Source organism: Gouania willdenowi, chromosome 16 (assembly GCF_900634775.1).
Source record: "Gouania willdenowi chromosome 16, fGouWil2.1, whole genome shotgun sequence".
Lineage (NCBI taxonomy): Eukaryota > Metazoa > Chordata > Actinopteri > Blenniiformes > Gobiesocidae > Gouania > Gouania willdenowi.
This window is the reverse complement of record NC_041059.1, coordinates 27,871,443-27,899,007: the sequence shown is the minus strand read 5'-3', so window position 1 is coordinate 27,899,007 and position 27,565 is coordinate 27,871,443. Positions and strand designations below refer to the sequence as shown.

The window sequence follows — 27,565 nt, the reverse complement described above, 5'->3', positions numbered from 1 at the left end:
AGTTTTTATATTATAAAGATGTTATATTTCTAAATATATGAAATAATAATAGTAATAAATACAAATGAAATAAGATAACTTAAAATAAAAAGTGTAAAGATTAATGAGTAAGGCATATCATTCAAAATGGCAAAAAAAAAAAGAGAGAAAAAATTCCCATAGAGAAAGAAGTTGGTCTGTGACGCTGAAATTACGCAGATGTGGTTTGAGTAGAAACATCAGCACACTCTCTGCGTGCATATCTTAGCAGCTGGTGTATGTGCTGACGTGAAAGCTCAAGCCCTGCCCCTGCTATATTATGTGAGGGAAAAGTCCACACGGAGGAAAGGCGCTTCAGTCTGGATCAGGAGCGTCACAGGTGCGCATCAGCAGAGGCACGACTCCAGGACGCACGGGCGCAGTCGTGTCGCAGTGAAAACGGCGTGGGTTCGGGATACCCATAGGGACACCGGAGAGTGATGTGAGGCACGAAAAGTGACAGAAATAATCAGTGAGAGACCATTACGCACCGGTTTGTCCCCCTCCGCCCTGGGAGCGCGGTGTCATGACGCACAGTGGGATTCTGGTCTCTTCTTGGTCAGTTTTAAGTAGAGTTGATCTGTGAGGGAACACCAGTCCATCATGAACTTATCAGAGTCTGTCTGGCTCCTGGATGAGCAGTGGAACCGAAGCAGAAGCATGGAAGAAGAGGAGGAGGAGGAGAAACTTTTATTTGGGATCGGCACAGATAACTTCATCACGCTACTGGTTTTTGGGATCATCTTCATGCTGGGTGTGCTGGGAAACTCTATGGTGATCACCGTGCTGGCTCGAAGCAAACCAGGGAAACCACGGAGCACCACCAACATCTTCATCCTCAACCTGAGCATCGCAGACCTCTCCTACCTGCTCTTCTGCATCCCTTTCCAGTCCACCATCTACATGATGCCCACATGGGTGCTGGGAGCCTTTATTTGCAAATTCATTCACTATTTCTTCACCGTTTCGATGCTGGTGAGCATTTTCACTCTGTCCGCGATGTCCGTGGATCGATACGTGGCCATCGTGCACTCCAGAAAGTCGTCCTCTATCCGGGTGGCGCGCCACGCTTTCATCGGAGTGCTGGTCATCTGGATCCTATCCCTGGCCATGGCTGCGCCCATTATGTATTACCAGAACATTTTCCACCGAGGGCAGAATCACACCTTCTGCTGGGAAGTGTGGCCCGATCAAAACCAGAAGAAGGTCTACGTGGTTTGCACCTTTGTTTTTGGGTACGTGCTGCCCCTGCTGCTCATTTCCTTCTGTTACGCAAAGGTAAGAAAACCAAATGAACGAGTGTTTTTTACTATGAAGCCACTCACTGAGCTACAAGAAATTATTTATCCTGTCCTTCCTTATTCACAGGTGTTAAATCACTTGCACAAAAAGCTCAGAAACATGTCCAAAAAGTCAGAAGCGTCGAAGAAAAAGGTGAGTATTGTTGGATGAGTGGTTGGATGACTCATAAAAGCAAAGAAAAGCAAAGATAACGCACTTTAGAGCAGGGGCGTCAAATGATTTCACAACATTATTGTGCCCTTGTTTGCACGTATAATGTATAAATAAAATAAAAATGATGTAAACTTAAAGCACCGAGAATATCCAGGCAGTAATCTTTATTTAAATTTCCTTGATTTTTTATTTATTTTTTTACCAAAATTTATTTAATGAGCGGCAATTTGGTGAAATAATTTAAGAAAAATTGCAGGAATTTGAAAACGTCAAAGTTCAATACTTTCAACAATTTGAGATTAATGCCTGTCATTGTATAATATAAACCTGGGAAAACTGCGAGTGCTGGCAAATGTTGTGGAGTTTCAATGAATTTGTGCAAGTATTTGGAGGGACTGAGATATCCGCAAATTAATTAGTTGGTCTGTTTTATTTATTTTTTTCTCCTGTCGGCCAAATTGGATGCCTTAAAGCAGTGTTTCTCAAAAGGGGGGACGTGTACCCCTTGGGTTACGCAATGACACTACAGGGGATAGAGAGAGAGAGAGGATAGTTAACAAATGAAAGTATTACAAATATGGGGATTTATAACATTTATTTTTAGGTAAAAAAAATGATACACATAATAATGATGATGAAATTATCTTTATTAGAACAGGAACTGACAATACAAGGGTCGGTCTAGGTCCCACACCAGGTGGGAGGTGACTGGAAATGATAGAAACTATAGAAATAAATCTACTCAGGAGACACTAAATACTGTTTCAGCACTTCACTTCATTTACAAAATTGGATTCTTTAAAATTTGTGTTATCACTCGTTCATTCCATCATTGTGCTCTATCGTGGTTTTTTCATAGTAGTTGGAGCAAAATGCTGTTGTCAGGCAAAGGGTGTACTTGGATTCAGAAATAAGACGAAGGGGGCACTAAAGCCAAAAAGGTTTGAGAACCCCTGCCCTAAAGGGCCGCTTTGTTTGACACATGTACTTCAGTGGAAATTGGCCGCCATTAAAAATTCTAATTCTCCACCTATAACTTGTTCTTACACCACCATTCTTCTCATTGGTAACAATAATGTAACTCATTATGCTGATAAGGCTGTTAAAATATGTAACCTAACACCCACATGTTGCCTTCAGCTCCTTTCAAACAGCCCACATCAGCATTTGCTATGGTTCACTGAGCCGAGCTGAGGCCATTGTCAGTGTCAGTATCAGAACGCTGCCGAGCTGGTTTCGACCCTATGATCTCCCATAGTTCCCATTCAGGCAGTGAGATGCAAAACCATCATAATATAGCCTTTACATGTTCTAACTGTTAGCATGGCACAGTTGAGCAAAGTGTCTGAGGTGCATTCTGCAGTCTGTCTGTGCAGATCCAGTCCATTAAACGGCATCATCTGATTCCTAGCACTATGAAATGAACCCAAACAACCCCTGTGTTGGTGAGCAGGGATCTGATAAGAAGTGCACATTATAACCCAGCAGGGTTAACTCATTCACTGCCAGCCATTTTCAGAGCAGCCAACCCCATGTTGCCAGGCGTTTTAGATGATTTTCACTGATTTTTCAAGACCCACAGATTATTTTGTCCTATGACAATCTGGAATCTAAAACCAGATTCTGAAAGATCAAGACTCTCTACTTTCATCAGAAAGTTTCTAGCTTTTTTTGTTCTTCCGTAATCAGCAGTTGAATAGAGCCAAGTTTCACACAAATCACCAGTTTGTGACAAAAAAGTTGCCTAGCAACCCCAGCCGAAAAACACAATTGACGTCTTTGGCAGTCAACATTACTAAACCAAAAAACGTCTTTGGCAGTCAATGAGTTAATATCCACAGCACATTTAGTTTTTGTCACAGCCTTTTGACTAAAATACCACTTGGTTTTAATCTATGACTATAACTAATTTAAAATAAATGAATGTTAACAAAAAAATATCTACACATATATTGATATTTTCATTGACTAATAAAAACTAAACTCTAATTTTGTCCCATGACAAAATCCAATTAGAAATCGTGTTTTGACGCATTGATCACATCAAATCTGTCTGTGTGTATTAACGCACATGAATACTATCACATATCAGGTATTAAAATGGTGATTGAATGTTTTTTTTTTTCTTCTAATTTAAAAACAAAAACCAAAAAACTACAATTTAATTGACTAAAACTAGACTGAAATAGTCCCGATGACTACATTTTGACTTAAACTAAGTTTAATTCTAGTCTAGACTATGACTAAAACTAAATCCAAATGTGCTGTCAAAATCAGCACTGGTATGTATGTGTGAGAAGTTGCAATTTATCATCCAAGACAATTAAACTAACATTTTAGTGTTCCCGATGTTCTTAATAAAGTGTTTTATTATTAACAAAAATAACAAAATGAATACTGTAAAAGCAGTAGTGCAATTTGTGTAAAAAAAACCAAAACAAAATGGCAACAATCACAATATAACAAGTGAACTAGCACATTTTTAGCATCATCTAAAAAAAAAAAAAATGTTTTACTGATTTTAAGTAAAGTTTATTAAAGTTTTTTAAAAGATGCTCCAGAATATTGAATGAAAAGAACAAACACTAAAACATAGAAAAGGAAGAAAGAAAAGGAAATGTACATAATTAAATAAAAGACCGTTAATTAAAATAGGAATTAAATAAAAAAAAGTGCACACCTCTAGAAAAAGTAATAAAATAATACAAATGTACAAATATACAAATATATCACAGATAAATACAAGTATAGTATAGTTAACCATTTAACAACTACACTGTAAATTCCAGAAGCTGTTCAGCAAATATGAAATATTCAAATATGATCTAATACTATATTTCAAAACAAAACATTGTTGTGGCATAACGTGCAGTACTTCAATTCACCTGCATATGGTCGTTACACACAATTCATGTAATGTCTTTTCTTTATTTATTTTAAATGTAAAAATTCTCCACTGTCTGTTCTTTTTACTGTCGAGGGTTTGACATTTTTGCTGTACAGTGCGACACAAATATTGTTTTAACGCAGTCTTCCATGTTAATCATCTTCTTTAAAACACAGTCATCTTACTTGCTGTTGGATAGCTTACCAGCTTGTCCCGCCTTCCACAGAACAAAGGTATTATTGATTAATCATAATATATCAATTTTATATGGCACTTTTTTGAGAATTAAGGGATCGTTCTTTCACTTCACACTTAGTGGTGGTATACCACTGGGGTGACAGTGGCACCTGGAATTCTCAGTGGTGTTCCATCCAACTACTAACCAGGCCCAGACCTGCTTAGCTTCTGAGATCTAACGAGATCGGGCAATGACAGACTGGTATGGCCACACTATATAGATTGGATACCTTCCCAACTGGTCCAGGACATCAAAAAAACTGATTGGAATTCATCCCGTGTGAATATTCTAGTTTTGTTTTTATCCATTAACGCGTCAATACATTTTGATATAGTTTTCATTCACGTGATAAAAATGTCGTCGACCACATTCGTCAATTAAATTACCTTTGCACCCCAGGTGGTTGAATGGGGATGGGATTTCAGATACCTGAAGGATTTCCAGCTCTGCCAGCGGCTGTATGGACATTCTCATGATAAATGGCTGGTAAACTGTATATTGAAACCAGATTGTTTTACATAAATTATGCTGTGACTGGAGCACCCGGTAATCTCTAACTCCACAGCTGACTCTCAGAGGGGAAAGTTAGCACACCGTAAATCTCCACAGTATTACAATTTGGGGTTTTGGGGTTGGAGAATCACATTTTATTTTATTCATTTCATTAACAGCTGCTAACTTAGTAATTTATCTGTCACTGCGTCATTGCTTTATATGTGTGACATGTGTAAAGAATAACCTGTGAAGAGCAAGAAAATATGATCAATTCGTCATTATTCGTTCATTATTTAATCCAGTGGTTCCCAAACTGTGTGCTGCGGCACACTGGTGTGCCGTGAAGCAAGTCCGTGTGTGCTGGGAAATTTGTGACCATTGCATTGACAGTAAATTTACTTTTAAAAAGAATCTAAAACTCCTTTTGATACTGTGAGATGCTTTGTATTATTAGCTATGTTTTATCCTTGCAAATGTAATGTATTGTAATATGTATGATTTTGTGAGTGAGTAATGCCATTTTAATCAATTTTTTTTTTTGCGATTTTAATCAAATTTTGTATTTGTAAATGGTTTCTGTTGCATGTTTGCTATTTGGACCCCAGGAAGACTAGCTGGTTTCCATGGCACTAGCTAATGGGGATCCCCTAATAAACAAATAAATTAGTTATTAATTAGGGCCCTATAAAATCCACCTTAATGGAATTGCGGATGGAATCATGGAATCGACCAATGAAAAAAGAATCTACTGTTGAATGGAAATGGACAGAATCGGCATGAAATGCCGCCACTGTGAGACAAGGAACATTTTCTATGGGGGAAGTGTTTTCGGGGACTGCTCATTAGGTGCACCGCCCGCCCCCCTCCCATCCTGGCCAAATTAAACACCACCTAAACCATCCGAAACATCGTATAAACTGCCAAAAAACTACGCAAATCATCAGTGACTCCTAAAATCAGAGCCGACCAGTGCCTGCTTAACTTTGCTGTGCCTGTGAAACTCTGTCCATTTTTTTGTCAAGAGCAGCGGCGCTCCATGAAGAAATGAGTCAGCTGTATTCAGCTTCATCTGCTCAGTGTTTGAACAACATCTCATCAGAGCTACAGAAGATCTGTGGGAAATGTTGCGTGTTGTTGTGGACGAGACCATCGATGTCAAGCTGAAACATCGTAGGTTAATGATTACTTCTGATACTGTAAAATATTCTGACCCCTAGTGGTGACATAACTGATGCATCCTTGCATCAATTTATTTTTTGTTTAATCATTCTGGTCTGGAATGATTTCATCAGGATCATTTATTAGGTTAATTTAAATTAAGTTGATGAAAACTTCAAATCAATAAACTTGATCAGATTCAGTAAACTATTGATCCCTTAGAGGAAATTGGGTGACAGTCAGAATAATCCATGTCACTACAACTTTTATCTACGTTTTATTGTATCTTTCTCTACTTTTGACATACATTTTTCTTTAATTATGGGTTATTTTTTATTTATTAGTATTTATTTTGTTTCCTCACACGAGTTAAAAATGAATATTTTCTGAAAAACTAGATTAATATTTATAAAAAAAATAAGTGAATTTTAGAAAATAAAACAGATTTTATAGAGCCCTAATTATTGCAATATACAACTCCTCAAAAATAGTATGTTTTTAATTTACTACTTTGTATGCACTCATTTCATAAATCAGAGGCAAACTATATAATTACATTAAAAAAAATATATATTTCGTTAATTAATATTTCATGAGTAAAATAGTTGTCTTTGTCTCATTTTATTTGGCATTAGTAAATAAATCATTATGCACATTTACAGATATTGTGCATGATATGAGTGATAACACGTGTTATAAAGGCTGTTTTGCACAATAGATTTTTTTTTGTCCTTTGGTGTACCTTGGGCACAAAAAGTTTGTGAACCACTGATTTAATCCATGCAGATGCAGTTTTTCATTCGGGGCGGTCTTTAGTCTTTATTCCACTGAGTTAACAACCTGTGAAAAGAGCAATAATAAACAGACATTTTTGGGTCATAAATCTTTTTATGGTATCTCCACTATATAAACTCCTCAGGAGCTGAACTTTGCACTTCAATTTATGGTTCAATATTAAAGCCCTGGGATACTGAAAGCCACATGTCTGCGCCTCCGTCTGTCTATCAACGTATTCAGGTTTACGGGGTGTTGGAGCTTTCTTTGGCGTACTTATGAGTGTGAGTACGCTGTGAACATGTCGCAATTTCACTCCTTAATATCACTACATTGTCAGCCTGCTCTGTGACTGTTCTGCTTAAGCTCCCACCAGCAAAAAATCAGTAAATCTGAACTCAGAGCTTCAGCTCAAAACACACAACGCAATCACCACCCCATAGTTGTTCCCTTGACCTAATAACATAACCTCAATGACTTTGAAGCAACTTGTAAATCTCCAAGGAGGTTTGGGAAAAATCAACGTTTTGTTCATTTTGTTTGGTTGATTCTGGCTGCCTGTTTCAATGTGACATTCCTTCTCAGTCAATCAATCAATCAACGTTTCTTTATATGGCTTTTACAAGGCTCAGAAAGTGCTTGGCCGTAAATAGAAATAAAACAAGATTATAAATAAAGTGGAGGCCACAAAGAGGGGGAAAAGGTCACATTGCTGCGATGGATTAAGGGCTTTATTCTCCCATGTGCATAAATCCAAAAAGCCGCACAGCGGTGCTGTTTTTGACTGTGCACTATTCTCCCTCCGTACTTAAGTCAGTTGCTGCATGCCTTTATTCCAGTTACGCACTGTGGGTTGAGCAGCCCTGAAATGTGGGTGTTCCCAATTCAAATCTGGCTTTACGCACATTCTTCGGTGTGTGTAAGTCCTTTTCCTCTTACGCGCTTCTAACCCTGGAATAAGTGCAGCGCCCCGATAAGGTGAAACATTATATTGCACTAGAAATATGGACTTAGTTACATTTGAAGCCACACGGACTCGTGCGTCACGCAGCGGCAACTGTGATCACTCAGCTGCTGCTGCATTTTGTTCATTTCTGCCTTCAACAGTGGATTTTGTTTTCATTGGTCGATTCTGTTAACGTGGAAATTATAGGGCCTTACTTGTAAAATGGTTCACTCATCAGGGAAAGACCACCTTTGATAAACAATTGTGACTACTTCTTTTTGTACTCATTCCTTTCACAGTGTACAGAAGTCTTTTTCCACCTTTAAATTACTGCAAGTGACCTTGTCAAACAAATTGATTTATATTTGGTGTAACTAAGCATCTGTAGTTTTGGAAAAATTCTATTCAACCTCCTGACTGTGTTTGCAAAGACACAATTCAGACGACACAAAGAAGTAAACTTCAGCTTCCAACATTGTGTCCTTTTCTGGGAAAGCCAAGGCCAGAGTGTTTATCCACCAATTTGTGCAGTTCCTGAGGTATCTGTAGCTGACTGTCACACTAAAGGAACATACTGTCAGTAGCAGCTGTGAAGAACAAGGTTACTCCCACCAAGTTTGTGAAAAAAGGGCTCTTATCAACCTCAGGCATAGTAGAAAACACACTGAAATTTGGTAGGAATAATCAATGGATTATTAAAGAAAAAAAAAAAACCTAAAGTGGATTTCTCATTTATTTGCAAGTCAAATATTACAATGTTTAGTGGTACTGAATCATTGCCACATACCAATATACAAATGGGACCCATTACCCCGTATTATTCACGGGGGCCAAAAATTAGGGTGCCAGGGGGTCCCTATTTTTCAAATGACTACTCCTCCGTTAGTTCTTGTTAGATTGGTATGCAGTTTGGTATGAATACTCTATGAATGAATATGATGAGATGCTCAGAGCCCTTTTTTTAAATGGGGTAGGGGGCTCACTTTTTACTCGGTGGAACTGGGTCATTTGACTGAATTCTTGGGTACGTGCTATTTGGCGTGGAGACGTTCCGCGGGCCTGGCCATAGTTCATCCAAACTTGTTTTTCATCATTCTGTGAAGTTTATGTCAACTCCCTTACATATATTTGTTTTAAAAAAAAGTTTCCCTGATAAAGGGAATTAAAGGGATCCTCCGCTGTTTTTACAAATATGGCCTAAAAATGAAATGTCCTTATTAGAAGATCTATGCCTATCATTATTTTGCACCATATTCATTTTATTAACTTTTAAAGCTGGGACTACTTTACTTTGTGCACCGCAATGTTGAAATTACGTCATTGTTTTTTTTTTTTTTACGTCATTGGTGATGTGATTAGCCCCTTTTAGTCCATTGTTCTATGGGAGGTACTCAACACTAGTGTTGGTCAAGTTACTTGGAAATAGTAATTAGTTAGTGATTACTGATTACTCCTTCAAAGAAGCAATCCAGTTACTTTACTTATTTTCAAAAGTAAGTAGGTACTTATTTACTTTACTTTTTATAATATTAATCAGTAGACCTTTCAGCCAAATTGTATTTTCTTGGCATGGTCCAAAATAAAAATGTTATCAAATGAATCAATCTCTTTTTAAATTAGAAATTGGCAACACATCCTCGAACAATATAGCCCGCTGGCTATATTGTTCAAGCTTATACAGTTCAGCAGCACTAACTCATGTCGCTCTTTAATCTTTTTTTACTGGTTAGCAGGAGATGGGCCCTTGGAGTTTGGCTCGGTGGAAGTAGATGTTATAGCAGCAGTGGGATCTGGGGCTTTCTCGGTTACTTTACATTCCTGTGCTGCTGGCAAGGTGCTTACTCAGATTTTAGGTACAACTTTTTGATGTAGATATGTTTTCTTCCTACGCAGAAAGCACAGTGGACGCTAATGTTGTTGTCGTCTTTTACAAAGTCAAACTAGTAATGTCAGTACTTCTAAGCGGCTTGGACAAGATCACGTTGCTTAAGTCATTAGTTTAAGACTACGGTGGCCAATTAAGTTAGAATGCAAAAAAAAAAAAAGACTGGGTTATGATGTGCTATAAGACACCCAACAAACAGTAGTGAGACAGTTTCATTTTAGTCACGCAGTAATGCAGCCTGCTTGCGGGAAAATAACTGTAATCTACTTACTGTTTTTTCAATTATAATTCCTTACTTTACTCATTACTTGCAAAAAGTAATCAGATTACAATAACACATTACTTCTAATGTGTTACTGCCCATCAATGCTCACTACAGATTGCAGAGTCCACAGGTGCTAGTTTGTATTCTTACAGAATCTTGTTCTCAGCCAGTAGCAAAATCCAATTGTAATAGCCAGGTTTCAACCCGGCAAAATATGCCAAATTGAAATACTTTGATCCTGGTCCAACTCTAACATTTTAGTCAATCAATAACACTACTTAATACCAAATACATTTGTATTTAGCTGAAAAAAGTGGTTTGGGGTATTAGTTATTCTTTCACTGTTCAGCCTTGACATGGTTTTTTAAATCGAGACAAGTAGAGACAAGAGGACATACAAATCAGTCTTCTCTCCCTAAAGTCTTGGTCTTTCTTAGTCTTGGTACATTCTGGATTCTGGCAAGTCTTGGTCTCATACAGTGGTCTTGAGCACAACACTACTGGTTACTGTGGTTTTAAGAATAAACCCTGAATTGGATGGAAAAGGGTGCACCGACTATTCGGTGGCCAAATATATTTGGCCGAATATTGCAAAAAAAGTAACATTCGGCCTCCGGTTTAGTGAGTTAAAAGCAAGGCAGAAAAGTAGCGTGTGATGCAATCAAACAATGTGCAGTGATTTTGAGTCGGAAAAGTGTGTACGCGTTGCTGCAGAACCAGAGCAGCAGGACCAGCAGCAGAAGCTCCTCCTTTCCGCCCACAAACACAACCAGACTCTCTCCTTTCCACTTAACGCTCTCTCCGTCATCCGTCACCACGTAAAAGTCACCTACCAATGGGCAAAATCCAACTCGTCCGTTTGGAGCTGACTTTTTACAAAATGTGGAATAACAAGGGAGGGAGGAAACAAAACTATTTTAACTTTGTCCCTCTGAATGAGGCTAAAGGAATGTATATCACTGTAGCAAAACCATTAGAAAGTGATTTTTTTTCATCATACTTCCCCTTTAATGCACTTTAGTTTTTTTTGTTGAATGCGTGTTTTGTTTTATTTGAAGGGCTAAGATAAATGAAAATGAATCAATCTCTTTTTAAATTAGAAATTGCCAACACATCTTTGAACAATATAGCCCACTGGCTATATTGTTCAAGCTTATACAGTTCAGCAGCACTAACTCATGTCACTCTTTAATCTATTTTTACTGGTTAGCAGGAGATGGGCCCTTGGAGTTTGGCTCGGTGGAAGTAGATGTTATAGCAGCAGCGGGATCTGGGGCTTTCTCGGTTACTTTACATTCCTGTGCTGCTGGCAAGGTGCTTACTCAGATTTTAGGTACAACTCTTTGATGTAGATATGTTTTCTTCCTACGCAGAGAGCACAGTGGACGCTGTTACGGTGAAATTTCCGGTTACCTCGTCTTTGACTTGAAAACACACTCTGTGGTGATAAATGATGAAGACCAGACAGGAGAGATGATGAAGTAATAAAAAATGATTTAATCTAAACTAAATAAAAAGGTACAAAGCGGGATAGACAAACAAGTGGTCTCTGGCCAGAGGAGAGGCGCGAAGAAGGGCCCAAATGTTCCTTTCACACACATTTATACCCCACTGTCCCACCTCCCCCCTTCCACAGACAGCAAAGAAGGTCAGTCTGCCGGAGGTGACACCTCCGATGTCGGGGTGAAAGTTAGATGTGTGTGTGTGGGTGTGTGAGTGAGTGTGTGTGTATGTGTATATGATGTGTGTGTGTATGTGATGTCTGGGGTGGGTTTGGACGTGCTCTGGCCTTCGAGATTAAACTGAGGCCAACTGACATTCCTTTAGAGAAGCTGTATTATGGGAGTATGGGCCCACTGACTTTGCAGGAAGAGGAAAAGACATCAGACAGGCGTGGAAAGTTACAAATTGGGGTATTAAGCTGAATGAGATCAAAAAGCAAATATACGAGTATACATAATTAATCAATTTTGCCACCACAACGCTAATGTTGTTGTCGTCTTTTACAAAGTCAAACTAGTAATGTCAGTACTTCTAAGCGGCTTGGACAAGCTCACGTTTCTTAAGTCATTAGCTTAAGACTACGGTGGCCAATTAAGTTATAATGCAAAAAAAAAAAGACTGGGTTATGATGTGCTATAAGACACCCAACAAACAGTAGTGAGACAGTTTCATTTTAGTCATTTTGCATCCCTAGAAATCAACATGACAGATGTAATTATGCTTGCTTTTGTTAGCAAAAGTCTGTAGTTACACCAAGAGAGACATGACTTGGTTATTAAGTCGCACATCATTATCACACAGAGCACTGATGTGGTTTCTGCCTGACTTTGAGCTTTGAGACCCAAAGTGGTTGCTCACGTTGGACAACCCTGATTTAAATTTCAACCAAGCAAGAACCTTTTTCAGGCTTTGTGTGACTAATATAATATTCTAACTGTCCATGTACTGGTTTTTAATTAAACCTCAGAAAAGCCAACAGCTACAATTATTTTGTATAATAAACAGTTTGATGTAATACTTTAAAAAACATGGAAATAGTTCTCAGGAGGAAAGCATTGATTTGTTATTACTAAGTCCACTCCAACAACAACCCTAGGCAGATTTAATTTGCTTTTTTTGCTTTTAGAAGAATTTAGGATTGCTTTGAATTGTTTCAGCTTCCTGTGGCGATGCTGTTCTTGGTATTAGCCTGAAGAAGTTTCTCAGCTGGAGACAATCCAAAGAGAGCAGTGCAGCTGTGGGAACCACAAACTGGGTTTTTGGGCTGGTTTATTGTTCTTGTCTCTCTAAGAATAGTCTACCTGTTCCAGATTGTTTAATTTCAGTAAAATATATAGACAAGCTGGTGTAGTGTAAAAACATGTCTCTGAAGGAGCCATTAGCTCATGTTTGACATTAGTTTCTGCTCTCTAGGATCTCATGTCATTTCATTTTAATTTAAAACTGAATAAAACCATCATTTACAATAAAACTATTATTGAAATTACAATTCCAGTGATTGGGCTGTACACACGTTTGTCAAAGTGCATTAATAATATAATATAATATAACATTACTTTACTTTCACTGGAAAGTAAAGGAGCACAGCCACACTCACTCTGTTTGACTGTTACAACTTAAGGGGTTGGAATTGGTGCTTCTAAAAAAACTCTACATTTGTTTATTATGGATCATCAGGGAGAGATTCAAAAAGTACTTTTATGATAATTGTATTCTAAACATCATCAACTAGTTTATATGGGCTGCTGAGGGAATGATCAGGGTCTTTGGGATCATCAAGTTGAACGTCTAGTTTACTGATTTTATCTACACTGGATAATAAATAAATAATAAATAAATAAATTGGCCTGAAAATAACCATTTTGTCATCTAGAAACCCGGAAGTTTTGATATTCTTAATTTCAGGAAAGAAACAAGAACACAGAGAGAAAATTCATGCACGGACTGGAAGAACATGCACAATGTGCATAGAAAGGCTAAGGCTAGTAGGGCCTAAACTGAAGACCTCAATGCAAGGCAGCAAATCTACCGTGCAATGGACATCATGAAGTTTATTATTCTGAGGTTCTCAATTTTTAACAAAAAAAAACACAGATGATAGGTGTTAAAGTGTTGGGGAGTGCCCTATTTAAATGAGTTTTTTTACAAACTTTAATGTGTGTGTTATGTGGGAGCAGAGTGACTGCAGTGCAAAATTACATGTTAGTGGTTATTCGTGATTTACAGCAAAGACAAATCTAAATATAAGTAGAATAATCACAATATCTGTAAGATGGGGAAAACAAGAAGAACAGTTGTATAGACTAGATGACAGAAGAGAAAAAGGCTCACAAGAAATATTTCAATTGTTTTTGATTTATTGATCCCAGAAATGCAGAGGCAGAAGCGATTTGCTTGGATTATTTTGAGCATTGTCGTATTTTTTTTTTTTTTTAAATGCAAGCAAACTAAAAATGTGGGTTTATACATTTTTTTTATACCCAAACCTTCAGCAAAGCAGACACTATGACTCACAATGGGAGAAAGTCTTTGGAGGTTGACTTGATGGTTAGCAATATTTATGCATTCATAATCTTTTTACTGTATCTTTGTCGAGAGGACAAACCCCTCAACTCTCCTGACAGCTCAATTATTTGAAGATGGCAAACTGCTGTGAGCGGCTTGTCTCGCTTTTGATCTAATTTAAAAACCCATTACCTGGAAATTGGTTTGTTTTTATGAAGACTTGGTTAGGTTTTGACCTTTTGTTTTGATACATTATCTTAGCTTATGTATTATGCACACTTGCATCTGAGCTGCTTCTCAGATATACAGTAAAGTGGGGGAGAATAAGTATTTGATACACTATATATTTTTAGTTTTAACACATGGAGAGGTCATAGATACTCTTTAACCATGGGAGATATAATCTTTTTTTTTTTTTTAAATTTATTTAAAGAATACATTGTATATGTTTCATTGCATGAAAATAAGTATTTGATCACCTACCAACCAGAAAGAATTCTGTCTTTCACAGACATTTTAATTTGTCTCTCACCCTGGGTTTCCACTGGATGCGTAACGGCACCGTAACTGCTGCGAAACAGCAACGCAGCTGATATGTTTCTATTAAAGTCAATGTGTCAATTTCCATAGTGTGCGAATCTGCTCCAGCACAGCACCATAACTGCTGAGTCATGCTGCACACCGACCTTTTCGGGACCTCCAATGGGCTCGTTTTGGACTCTATCTAAACACCGAGCACATATTCGGACTCAGGTGAATAAAACCTGTTCGCTGATACCACATTTTTGAAATAAATTAACGCTTTTTTTTGGCAATGAAATTTTGCGTTTCGCTCTAGCGGACGCAATTCAGACTCTACCCGAAAACCAAGCACATATTCAGACTCGGGGAGACTAGACCTTTTCGTTGATATCATGGTTGGCCCAATCCCGGCACTTTTAAAATCGTATTTTGCATATAAATATTGCAGTTTTCCATGGCTGAATCACACATATGTATCACGCGATTACACGTGAATTAGCGGGATCTCCTGAGTCCTTGCTGCAGCAGATGCGCAGCAAAACCGGAGGCGGTGGGGATTTCTGGACTGCAGATTGCACTGAAGTCATGCAGCGGAGCAGTTTCTGTGCAGATTTGCATCCAGTGGAAATCCAGGGTCAGGAGCCCTCCTATCCTTCTCGTTACCTGTATTAATTGCACCTGCCTGAACCAGGTAAGGTCACAATGTGCCACACCTGTGATTAATCAAGAGACCTTTCCTACCCACATTTCTCCACTGATTCTCCCTAACCCCAGATTTCATCCCCAGTAAGCCTTACAGTTCATTACGTGTGCGGGGTGCCCTCGTGTTGTTTACCAATGATGTTGTGCCGCTTACGTCATTGGCTTGGGAGTACGGTGGCCGACTGGGTTATAACGCAAAAAAAAAAAGACTGGGTTATAATGTTCTATGAAACACAAGACGCCCAACATACAGTAGCGAGACGGTTTCATTATAATAAATCAGTAACGCAGCCTGCTGGCGGGAAAATGACTATAATCTAATTACGGTTTCTTTAATTAAAATCTCTTACTTTGCTCGTTACTTTGGAAAAGGAAACATGTTACTGCCCATCACTGTTAGTAACACATGATACCTTCATGGATTAAAATCCTGCTGGATGATCCAGAGGAGGCATGTGGGATTTAGTGCAAAAAATAAATGCAAAAACAACATAAATAAAATCATCCAATTTGATTTTTTCAAGATTCTTTCTCTCACAGTGGAATTGTAACTATAATGAACATTTCAGACCTCTCCGTTCTTTGTAATGTGGAAAACTGGCAAAATTGACAGTGTATCAAATTCTTTCCCCCCCAGTGTACTTAGAGTATCCTTTGTTTTTCACACCTTGCTGAGAACTCCAGAGGTGTTTTTAAATCCCAATAGATCAGCAGGTTTTGAAATATTCAGATAATCCTCTCTGGCACCAACAACAGTTCAATGTTCAAAGGCTCGTTTATTCCCCCCCCCCCCCATTTTAGTGCTCTGTCAGCAGTTTATCACAACTCTGTGTACGTGCCAAGAAACATGATTAGCTGTTGGTAGTAGTTTGTGCCTAATTAGGTGGCCCACTGACTGTATAATTGCTTGCTAAGAATATTTTCTTTTATAACAGTTGTGTAGATGCAGACAATGCAGAGCGGAACACTTAGCCTCAAGGCCTTTATTAATCTCATCTCCTTTCCAGACACTAAGTTGATTATTTCTGAGCCGTTTTGTCTTTTGAATTTAGCTTTTTTTCAAATCCTTAAGAAAACAAAGCCTTCGACAACACACGTTTTATTAATATACAGAGTTTGTGTGAGTCACCACTGTAATGTGAAGAATGTATCAGACCTATTGTTCCATTTACTGTCGCTTCACCTCCAAATGTGCAACATCTGCTGACTGTGTCAGTGAATAATAACAGGAGCCTAAGCAATCACATCAGAACCATGAAAGCGTTCAGGTGTTTCCCGTCTGAGCTGCATCGTCATTTCTCAAAGACGTAATGGGATTCACTCGATGTGGCACTGATTAGATTAATAACATTCTTAGCCTATAGTAGTGTTACATCCTAATCAAGTGATCGCCTTGTAAGTATTTGTGACAGCAGGAATCAGTAGTTGCTGCAGAGATGATGACGCTCCGAGGTAAGTTTGTAGGAATTTTAATGACATTATTAATAATGGTGTTTTTCATTGTATTGATTATAAGTAGCACACAACAACAGGAACAGCAACCTGATAAGGATTCGACCTGGGTGTTTGGGGCTGTCTGTAGTTCAATGAATATCATTTGCAATCAAACATTAAGCGTCCCATAATTCATATTAATAGACTGTCTAGTTAATTCTTGCTCTTTAAAGAGTAACTAACCACTGAGGTTTTGGCTGACCTGTGTCTAGACTGGAAATTAAAAATGTCTTGATTATGGGCGGGGCTTCTGGAGCGTTTAGACAACTTTATTTATCCCAAAGGGCAATTCAGTTTTGCAGTCCACAGGTCATACATACATTTAAAAGAGCAGACAAAGACAATAATAGAAGTCAGTACATAGAGTTTTTAACCACCATGTAGTTCAGCGTCCAACAGAGGGGAAAATAAATAAATAATACAAATGTATCTGTCCATGAGACTAATGTCTAGGTTTAACAGCCTGATGGCTGAAGGAATTATGACGCCTCAAACTCTATCACAATTATCTAATAGATGTATAATACTAAAATGCAATAATAATATCGAAACTAACACTTAGAAACTGAGTTAGGTTGAAAAGAGTTAATGTTTATTAAAAGTAATACCATCAAGAAGAATGTTTTTGAAAATGTAGCCTTTCCATTTCAGCATGGTAGAACCAAAACTGAGCTGAACAATGCTGTTCAGTTCATTAATAAAGACCCAGGTTGAAGAGTCAAATCTTTGCACAGAATCAGGATTCACAAATGTTTTGTCGAGGCTTCCCACTGATCTCATTGGCTGTATCGGATTGGCCTATATTTAGCATTTTATGCAATTAGTGTGATCATTTGTAATGTCTTAATTTGCCGAATCGATCAATGCATCATTGTTGTGTTGAAACCTTTTGTAGTTGCTCCCATTGCATTGTTTTATCCGACATGTTTGCTCTATGTTACAGGGCTCGCATTTGTGCTCATAGAGTCTACCAGCATCTGACTGTTAGAGTCTGTGTCTGTGGAGGAGCTTGTTTTGTTTATTAGGCCCGTGAGGCAGAAGGTCTGATTGAAGAGCGGCACAAAGAGCTCCTATATACTTTCCCTTTAATACCGGACATGAGTGTGTGTGTGTGTGTGTGTGACACACACACCACCTCTATTGTTCACCTGTGAATAGGGTTTGCAATCCCTCAGAACTGGGAAATATATCTGCACTCCACTGATGGAGAAATCACGTAGTTCCAGTGGGACCTCCTTTGCAGCTTCATCTCCAACTCTCTTGTAGTCGACACAGCTCACTGTTCAGGGGAGTGAATTAAATAGTTTCCAGTTTCCAGAGTGAAGCTCACATTTACATCCGATATTGGTCTGATATTAGCCTGAAAACGAATATCGGATTCAAATCCAGATTCTCTGATATTCTTTATCTTTCAAATCGATTTTTTATTTATTTTATTCAATTGTAGAATACTGTGGATATTATGTTGAAGGTTAAATGTATGTAACCAGTTGGTTAATAATAAATGGGTCAGTTTTTCTCATACCTACTGTTGCTGACTATTGTTCTCTGTTTGAGTGACATCACTTGATCATGCCTTTATTAACATTCCACACTACAAAATAAGTCATTATTGGTTTTTTATTAAATAAAAAATAAAATAAAAATGATTCATGCTGATATCTGATCAATATCGGTATCGGCTGATATGCAAGGCTGCAAAATCGGTATCATATCGGAAATGAAAAAGGTGTATCGGGACGTACCTAGTGTACATCGCATTTAAAAAAGTGAAGCCATACATTTGACTGCAGCTACTGACATCATTACGCATGGGAAATTGCCCACTCCCTCACAGTCACAAGGATGCTTTTATAGGATGCAGAAACATGGTATCTTTTTGGTTTCATTAAATTCGTACCAGGTATGACGGAAAAAAATTATGTCGGTACCTAAAAAGTACCAAATTCGGCACTTATACCTACTCATAAGATCGGATCAGTGATGTTAATACATCAGGGACATTAAGTCAGGATAACTCACCAAATGCAGAATTAAACATAGGAAAACCCTCAGGTATCAAATAATCAGGTGAGGAGAAAAGAGAGGAGTTAGGAGACCCATAGTAGCATACTATTTTCAAATTAAAGTCAAATCAATCTTTATTTATAAAAAGTGCTTTTTGTACAATAAAATGCTGCTCTAATTGCTTTTACAAAGATAAAACTAAATAAAACATTCACCACATACAAACCACGTCCACCGCACACAGACACACAGGTTAAAATAAGGACAATGGTACATGGCTAAGTATAGATTATCTAGGTAAGGAGACATCACAAGGAGTCGTCTGCTCCAGGAGCACAGGGCGCTGAGACAGAGCCCCCAGCACAGCAAAATAGCAAAAGCCACAAGAGATAAACCTAAAAACAATCAGAAAAACTATGAAAACAACATAAAAAACCACAATCCTAAAACTATAAAAACAATATGAAAAACCACATTCCTAAAACTATAAATACAATATAAAAAACCACAATCCTAAAACTATAAAAACAGGATAAAAGTTCATCCTAAAACTATGAAAACAATATAAAAAACCACAATCCTAAAACTATAAATACAATATAAAAAACCACATGCCTAAAACTATAAAAACAGGATATAAGTTCATCCTAAAACTATGAAAACAACATTAAAGATAACAATCCTAAAATGAATAAATAAGTATAAAAGCTAAATGAAACAAGTGGGTCTTGAGCCTGTTCTTGAACACATGGACGTTCTCTGCAGCCCTGAGGTTCACCGGCAAACCTAGTACTATAGAGCAGGTAAGCAGGTGGTGGTATTAAGATAAAATTGAGGCTGAGCTCAGAAGTAACTATCTATAGAACTATAAAGGAATTAAAACAATTATTGGGGTTACTGAAAAACAAAATAAAATTGCTTTGAATGGTCATGATATGTCAAAACCTTGGCTGATGAACCCAATGGATTTTATACTAGGTCTAGATGTTGATAATAGGTTGGATGTAATCAAGGCATACACACGGCCACACCATCTGTCAATAGTAGCACTGTGGCAACAATGTTCAACAAAGTTCTGATAATATCAGTTGACAAATACAAGAACCTGTGCTGACCAATGGTGTGGCATTTTTCAGTCCAAATTTCAGTGGTCCTTCCTACAGCAGAGAGTTCCCAAAATTTGGAAACATTCTATCCTTGTGTTTGTAGCTAGGTGCAATGGAACTCTGGTGTAGGGGGACACTGGGGATTTCCCCGGTGGGCCGGAAAGAAAAAAAGAAAGAGGGAATAAACATACCTGCCAAGTTTCCTGTTTAGGGAAACTCCCGTATTTTACCCCTCTTTCTCACCATCGTCTTGTATTAGTATTTTCCCATAAATATCCTGTATTTTAATGTAATAATATTTAAAAGATGCCTTACTAAACTGAACGTTGTCACTAGCCTCGTGTGAACCGCCACCTGAAATGGCCTAGGTGGCAGTTCTCACGAGAGTAGTGCCGACAGCAGGAACAAACCCGGAAACAACTCAGAAGAGAGATGAATGAATGTATGAAGATGTTCCAGTGAAAAAAACAAAGAACTCATGTAAATACCTTGGAAAATGGTACAAACAGTTTACCTCCCTAAAGAGCAGCAGGATGGGACACAGTTACACGGTCTGAAAGATTAGTAACTGAGATTTTAGCGTCTCCCACAGCGGAAGGAACGATGTAAATCACCATAAAAAATCAGCCAATCACAAGCGCCACAAATGCAGTCCTTTTCAAAAAGTGTTTAATGATGTGAAGTCTGCAACAAATGTGTATAATAAGTCATTAGTGAATACCAGAGAACCACATGAGTCCCGGGCCACCAGTCCACCCATGGCTAGGTGTAATGTCCCTAAATCTCTTAATGACTTTCGGCCTGTTGCAATAACCTCACTGGTTATGGAAATACTAGAGAAAATAATGAAAGAGTCTGTCTTGCTGTTGTGATTACACTTTATTTGTTGTCAAGTCAAGCAAAGACTCAAGATAGACTTTTATTTGTTGGTTCACTTCTGATTTTGATACAATTAAACATGTTCTGCGTGCCAAGAGACTGATCTCAGACTTTAATCTTAATTTGTTCAGCTGGGTGTTGGGCTCCCTAACAGCTGGATCCCAGTGTTTTAGGGTAAATACCACCATGTCTGAAGTTGCTGATATATCAGTCAGTTCTCCTCAGGCCTGCTGTCTGTCTCCACTCCTGTATGTTTTGCTGTATGGTTTGATTGTCTTTCTCTTAAAAACAAAAATAAACTGAGTAGTCTGGTCAAAGTGGCCAGCATGATGTCTGAGAAAAAGCAGGAGGCAGGTGCAGGGGAAATTAGTACCATAATCAGTTCCCAGAAACATCCTCTCAGGGCCCAGTTTGAACTCTTACGCTCAGGTCGCTGCTACATGGCTCCTTGTTACAGGACAAAGAGGTTTGAAAATACCTTTATGGCACTTAGCACTTTAAGGACATTTGCGTGGATTTAATTGTATGCATTTGCATCTTTGATTTGTGGGGATTGTTTTTTGTGACAGCTGAATATCCTCCTTTTATCTCTCATCGTTTGTATTTCCCCTAAGTGGGACAATAAAGAGAACTTAAATTTAAATAAACCCACAATTATCTGACCCGGTCTTCAGAAGAATTCCACTGGCTTCTCCACACGTCTGAAGAAGCAGCTAATGTGCTGATCTGTTTCAGGCCAGCTCTGGGCTGGCGGAGAGTCTTCTTCAACTTTTTGATTGGAGGTCACAATTGAACAGAGAAGCTGAATCGTTAGATTTCAATTTAGGTATTCATGAATGTCATGTTCTCATTCATTTATGAAGTCGTGCGGCCCACTTGCACAATCCACACAAGATTCGCATATTAGATTTATGCTATGATAACTTCCTACTCACTATACACCTATATTTGCAATGCTCTCAATCCAACCTACTGTACTCACTAGGTTAGGAGGGGTGGGGCCTACAGTGGTGGCGACGAGAGCTGCCTCCAAAATGTCATTGGCCTCTGTCTGAGCCAATGGAAAAATTGATCATAAACAAATTCAAATACTTTCACTAAAATTTCAAGAGTTGGAGAAGAATCAATCAGCAACAAAAGGTCATACCTAAATGCATTATGATTTTGGGGTTTAGTTACTCTTTAAAACTGTATTTGTGTACACTGTCTAATTCCTACGCTGCCAAAGCATGTTTGTAACTGATTGTTTGTTGCAGTATGTAAATGATGCCCTGTGTTTGTGTTTCTTTGGGGATGTCAGACTGCTCAGACGGTGCTGGTAGTGGTGGTGGTGTTCTGTCTTTCCTGGCTGCCTCATCACGTTGTTCACCTCTGGGTGGAGTTCGGCACCTTTCCACTCAACCAGGCGTCCTTCGTGCTGCGGGTTGCCGCGCACTGCCTGGCGTACAGCAACTCCTCCGTCAACCCAGTCATCTACGCCTTCTTGTCAGAAAACTTCAGAAAGGCCTACAAGCAGGTGTTCAAATGCCAGATCGGCGACACCCACTCTCCGCTCAATGAAATCAAGGAGATCCGCAGCAAGATGGACACGCCCCCTTCCACCAACTGCACCAACGTTTGAACCACCTGCTTTTGTGACTATAAAACAAGACAGGCCAACTGAGGAGTCTCTTGATGAGTGTGGGTGTGGTTTTTATGATGGTCAGAATGGCTGCTTGGTATGACTACAGCCATGTTATTCCACAGAGTGCGCTGTTAGTTGTCTAGACTGCAGGACCTGACTGCTTATTTCTTTAATTCATCTGTGTAATCTGCATTGCTTCATTCATGGAAACATGTGTCGTGTGACACTCAGGAATCTCAACCTCCTTCAAACTACACATCTCATAGACTAAAGCTGTTGGTAAAGCATCCAACCCCTGCAAAACTAGTTGACTGCTTTATTCTTATAAATGAACAACAATCTCCAGGACTGCAAGACAAAATCATTAAATTACTGCTGTGTCAGCTGGTTTGGTGGCTTGATGCTTTTCCTTGCTTGATCAGATACAATGAGGCACATGCACTGAAGGCAGCTTCCACTTCAAACAAGAGAGAGAGAAAGCTTTAAAGCTTTTTTTTATAAATTGGAATGATTCCGTTACAGTTGGGCATAACATTCATGCTGGAAATGCAATTTGTTTAATGATTAAATGTTTTCTAAAGTTTTCACAAAGACTGGCCATCAAAGACTTGATGTTTGGGGTGTCGTCATGGTTTAGAGACAGACTTTGTCCATCAGATTCTGATTAAGCAATCGTCCAATTGTCCAGGTGACATAAACTCTGTTTAAAAACAGTGCAAAGGTTTTACTGACACCAAGTGTACACTCCCATGCACAAGCCGTTTTTATTGGTTTTAGGCTACGTTCAGACAGCGGGTCTTAATGCACAATTCTGATATTTTAGAGGAATCAGATTTTTGATGTGTGTGTGTGTGTGTGTGTGTGTGTGTGTGTGTGTGTGTGTGTGTGTGTGTGTGTGTGTGTGTGTGTGTGTGTGTGTGTGTGTGTGTGTGTGTATTCATTCATGTCTTCTTTCAGTTTTGGTATGAAGTGAAAGCAACCCTGAAGTGACTCGCATGAGCAAACAGGGTTGGGGTCAATTACATTTTTCACTTACAATTATGTTTTCAATTATCCATGTTCAATTGCAGTACAGTTACGATTGCAGTGACCGGAATTTTTTTCAATTCCAATTAAATTGTGATTATTTTCTATCCCCTTGGCATTCTGTTGTCTTTAATCAAAAGTAAAAATACACTAAAAAAAACATTATCCATCATCTAATTTGTTTTTCATCCCAAGTTTTGCGTTAAATTTAGTTAAAATTAACAGATTTTATAGAATTTTCATGCCAACTGCAATTACAAAGTAAATTGTCTAAATTCAATTACAATTACATTTTGTAAAATTACAATTAAAATTACCCCAACCCTGTGAGCAAAAGTGGTCTTCAGGTGATACGTGACCACTCAGCCATACGCTCCGTTTACGGAAGTTATTATGGATGCATCTCGTCTTTAACGTATGTGTGACACTAATAATGTGTATTATATTATATATTAGTAATTCTAAATTCACAATTTCTTTCCACTTTGAACTCCATCCTCCGCAATGGCTGTTTTTAATTACGTAAAGGTTGGATTAATGCAACCTGGCCGTTCAGACAGCACTCACATTGCATAATATCAGACAACACATATGGAAGTGACCTGGGTTGGATTTGAACAAAACCAGATTTGTGCCGTTCAAACTGCCTTTAACAGATGGGATACAGGTCTTATATGGGCAGAAAAAAAAATCAGATTTGGATCACATTAGCCCGCAGTCTGAACGTAGCGCGTGTGAGAAATCATCTACTGTCTTGCAACACTGGACAGGGGTGTATTGGATTGCATTGCTTTGTCACGGTCAAAAAACGTGGGTTTAATTAAATTCTCTGCTTCGCCCAAAATGTTTGTGTTTTATCCCCATGATGGACTGCAATGTTTGTTAGGTGCGTGTGTATATGGCATGTGTTTAGTGTGTAAGGTGTCAAAGTCATTGAGTATTACTAATGTGCCATAAACTCTGGCAAATGTTGGATTGGAAAATTCCCAAAGTGACATGTGATATGTTGGAATTGTTCTGCGTATCGTGATCTCTAATGTTTTGTCTTCAAATTCTGTGTTTTAGCTTGTCATGACCCTATTATGTTTTCATATATTGTTATAATGGACACCATTCAATATTTGGATAAGAAAAGACTGTAAATTTAATGAATATAAATTATTTTGTTGTATTCTTCCTTAGTAAAAGAAGTGTTTTGGATGTCTTTCTGTAACTGTATGTTTGTGTAAAATTCTTATGTTTTCTAAGTGACGGAGGCTTAAACTCGCTGTGCTTTGCCCATCTACAGGGACAAATATACTTTTTTAGAGAATGGTCAGAATGTAGTGACAACAACAGGTTTCGCAAGAGTGGCAGAAATAAATGTTAATAGAAATCACATTTGTTGCTCGTAAACGGGCAAACATGATAGCAGCTACGTTTCCTTTAGCCTTGGAAATGCGCAAAATCTAAATAGCGCAATACGAACTGTTCAGGAAATACTTGAATTTTGAAAAAACACTCAAATATCACTTAAAGGTTTTTACGCTTTCATGTGGAGGTTTTTCAGTATTTCAGTTTCAATATGGAAATGTAGGCACAATGGATACACTTTTACACGTCAAAGGACGTGACGTACCTGATCACATGACCACTCCTCTCTGAGGAACAAATGGCGCTTCACGTGTTGACGGAAGAGGAGACCGAGACATTTCTTAGCATTACGCTTAAAATTATTACTGCCACATTAGATGTGAAACGCTGAGTGTTTTTAGGAGGTTTGGAGCGTCCATCTTCCTGTATCAAAGTCTCGCGGGATGAGGTTTCGAGTTACGAGGCTCTCGTCCTAAACAACCTTTGATGGAAACACGTTCAAAGCGCACTTACACTTTGTTGAAATTAGGGATGCACGATTATGGCCAAAATGATAATCACGATTATTTGGATCAATATTTTAATCACGATTATTCATTGTTTGGGAAAACTTCTGTATTTTCATTTAACTACTTATTAACAAACAATATGTGAACACTAGAGTGCAAAAGAAAAGCTTTAAACAAGAATAATGATAGATACTAAAATTTAATCAATAATTTTTAATTTACCCCAGTGCTAAATATATAAATATACTGTTGCAGAGTCATATGAAAACAATTACAGCGTATAAAGAAAAGTTAATACCTACCAAGAATCATCAGCCTGTCAACATTTACTGACTTGAGTGTCCGATTAATTAATACTTTTTTTAAAAAAATTAAAAAAAAACAGTAAAAAAGCCGCAGGTTGGTCGCTTTACATGACTCGCTCTCAACAATCTAGTTTACAGAGTGTTAAGCATTGCTCGCTTGTTATTGAGGAACCTTAACAAAGCCTTGATAATGTGTTCGCCCCCTGGTGGTTGGCTGACTGCTGGGGCAGAGAAAGTGCCTGACTAGATATAAAACAGAGCCCTCATTTTAAATGTAAAAATTGCAGACTTATTTCAACAAATAAGTCTTGATGCCATTTTAAAGATTAGCCTTTCAACCTATTCTCATTTTTCATCAGTTTTCAGCCTTTGACCTAATAAAGTATTTGATTTATATAAGCTAGCATAAAACTAATCAAGTCAAACAAGCCAACTTTTTTTTTTTCCAAAGTAAAAATCTTTAAAGACGGGCATACACTGTGCAATTTTGAGACAATTTTTCACTCGTGCGTCTATTTTTGGGATTGGGCCGAGTCTTGGCTAAATTGTGTGTCGTGCATCTTGTAGTGTACAAGGGGTCACGAAAAGCCCCTCACAACCAGCCCCTGATCAGCAATCGTATGGTCATAAGAAAAGATCCTCGTGAAGGTATCGCAATGTTGAAGCAGTTCCACGGACCGGCTTACCTCAAACTCTCACAATGCGCATGTGCGAACACTGTAGGACCGGTATAGGATTGACCGTACCGCCCACGTCTGTCTAGATTTGCGAATATCTCTTCACTACCGGGTTATTCTTCTTCTTCTGTTTTAATGGCGACGCTTCAGAATTTATATGTTGCAATTACGGAAACAAGACCCTGATGTGTCGTGTATGCACGTACAGTGTGAGCAGTCGGGTCGTGTCAGAGTGTTGGTCCGTATAGTGTCCTGTTAGCGGTACATGAATTATAGCCTCACATAGATTAAGCTGTGCTAACAGTATCATGGGCTAAAGCTGAATTCTGATACATGCTTTTTTTTTTTTTGATGGACTTAGAAATCCTTCACAAATCAGACATACTGTACGTCAGTGTCTGCATTAATGCAAAAACACAGTGTTAGACTTCAACCCACTCCCTTTCTAACCATGTTGTATGCGTTTCATTAATTTGTGTTGGGAGATGTTGGGTTTTCACATGGAGATTTGAACAACAGCTGAAACGGCAGATCACACACAGAAGAGTCAAGGATTCCTCTCAGTGATCAAGAAGTTACAGTGGATGACTTTGTGCTCTGTACAGCTGACTCTGCAGTTCAACGGTCCGTTGTGAGTCACAATGGACCATTGAAATTATACATTGCAGGTGCATGAAGTCCCACTGCCTAAAGGTGTCTGGACTGGAGCATTGCTGTTTACTAAAGATGAACACACTGGCTTTGCGCATGTAATTTGGGGAAGAAAAAAATAAGGAGTTTTCCAAAGACTCGTAGGAGAAGAAAACATAAACATTTGTTATAGCCAAAAATATGTGGTTTGTACACAGCCGACAAACTGGATTTGAGCTCTTTGTACATAATTTTCACCATTGTATATATTGTGTATTTCCGTTTTGGAAAAAAAACAAAAACACATGAGGAACCATTGTTCTTGTATTCCAGTTTTGCTTCAAAAACACCGTTAATGTTATATGTGTAATATACAGAATAATAAAAACAAGAGCTAGACTCCAGTCAAGGATATATAGTTTTGTGACCATAGTAAATGAAATGTTATCTAACCATCACAACTGGCTATCAAATCATTGTACAGTATTGTTGATTAATCAGGTCTGTGACATATATTAATAAAGCAAGATACAAAGATTAATGTAAATAATGACACTTAATTTGTTCTCATAATTAGCTAATAAAATTTGCACAGCTTTTAA

The 27,565-nt window shown here is 38.2% G+C and overlaps 1 protein-coding gene and 1 pseudogene across 1 annotated transcript; one reads left to right on the top strand and one right to left on the bottom strand.

Moving 5' to 3' along the window:
* The first annotated feature begins 127 nt into the window (after positions 1-127).
* Positions 128-27,565, top strand: LOC114478161 (galanin receptor type 1-like). The gene is made up of 3 exons (XM_028471024.1): positions 128-1,296; positions 1,387-1,452; positions 22,140-27,565. The coding sequence occupies exons 1-3, from the start codon at positions 622-624 to the stop codon at positions 22,458-22,460; spliced, it is 1,062 nt and encodes a 353-aa protein (XP_028326825.1). The 5' UTR covers positions 128-621; the 3' UTR covers positions 22,461-27,565.
* LOC114478688 (uncharacterized) lies at positions 4,696-4,813 on the bottom strand (annotated as a pseudogene).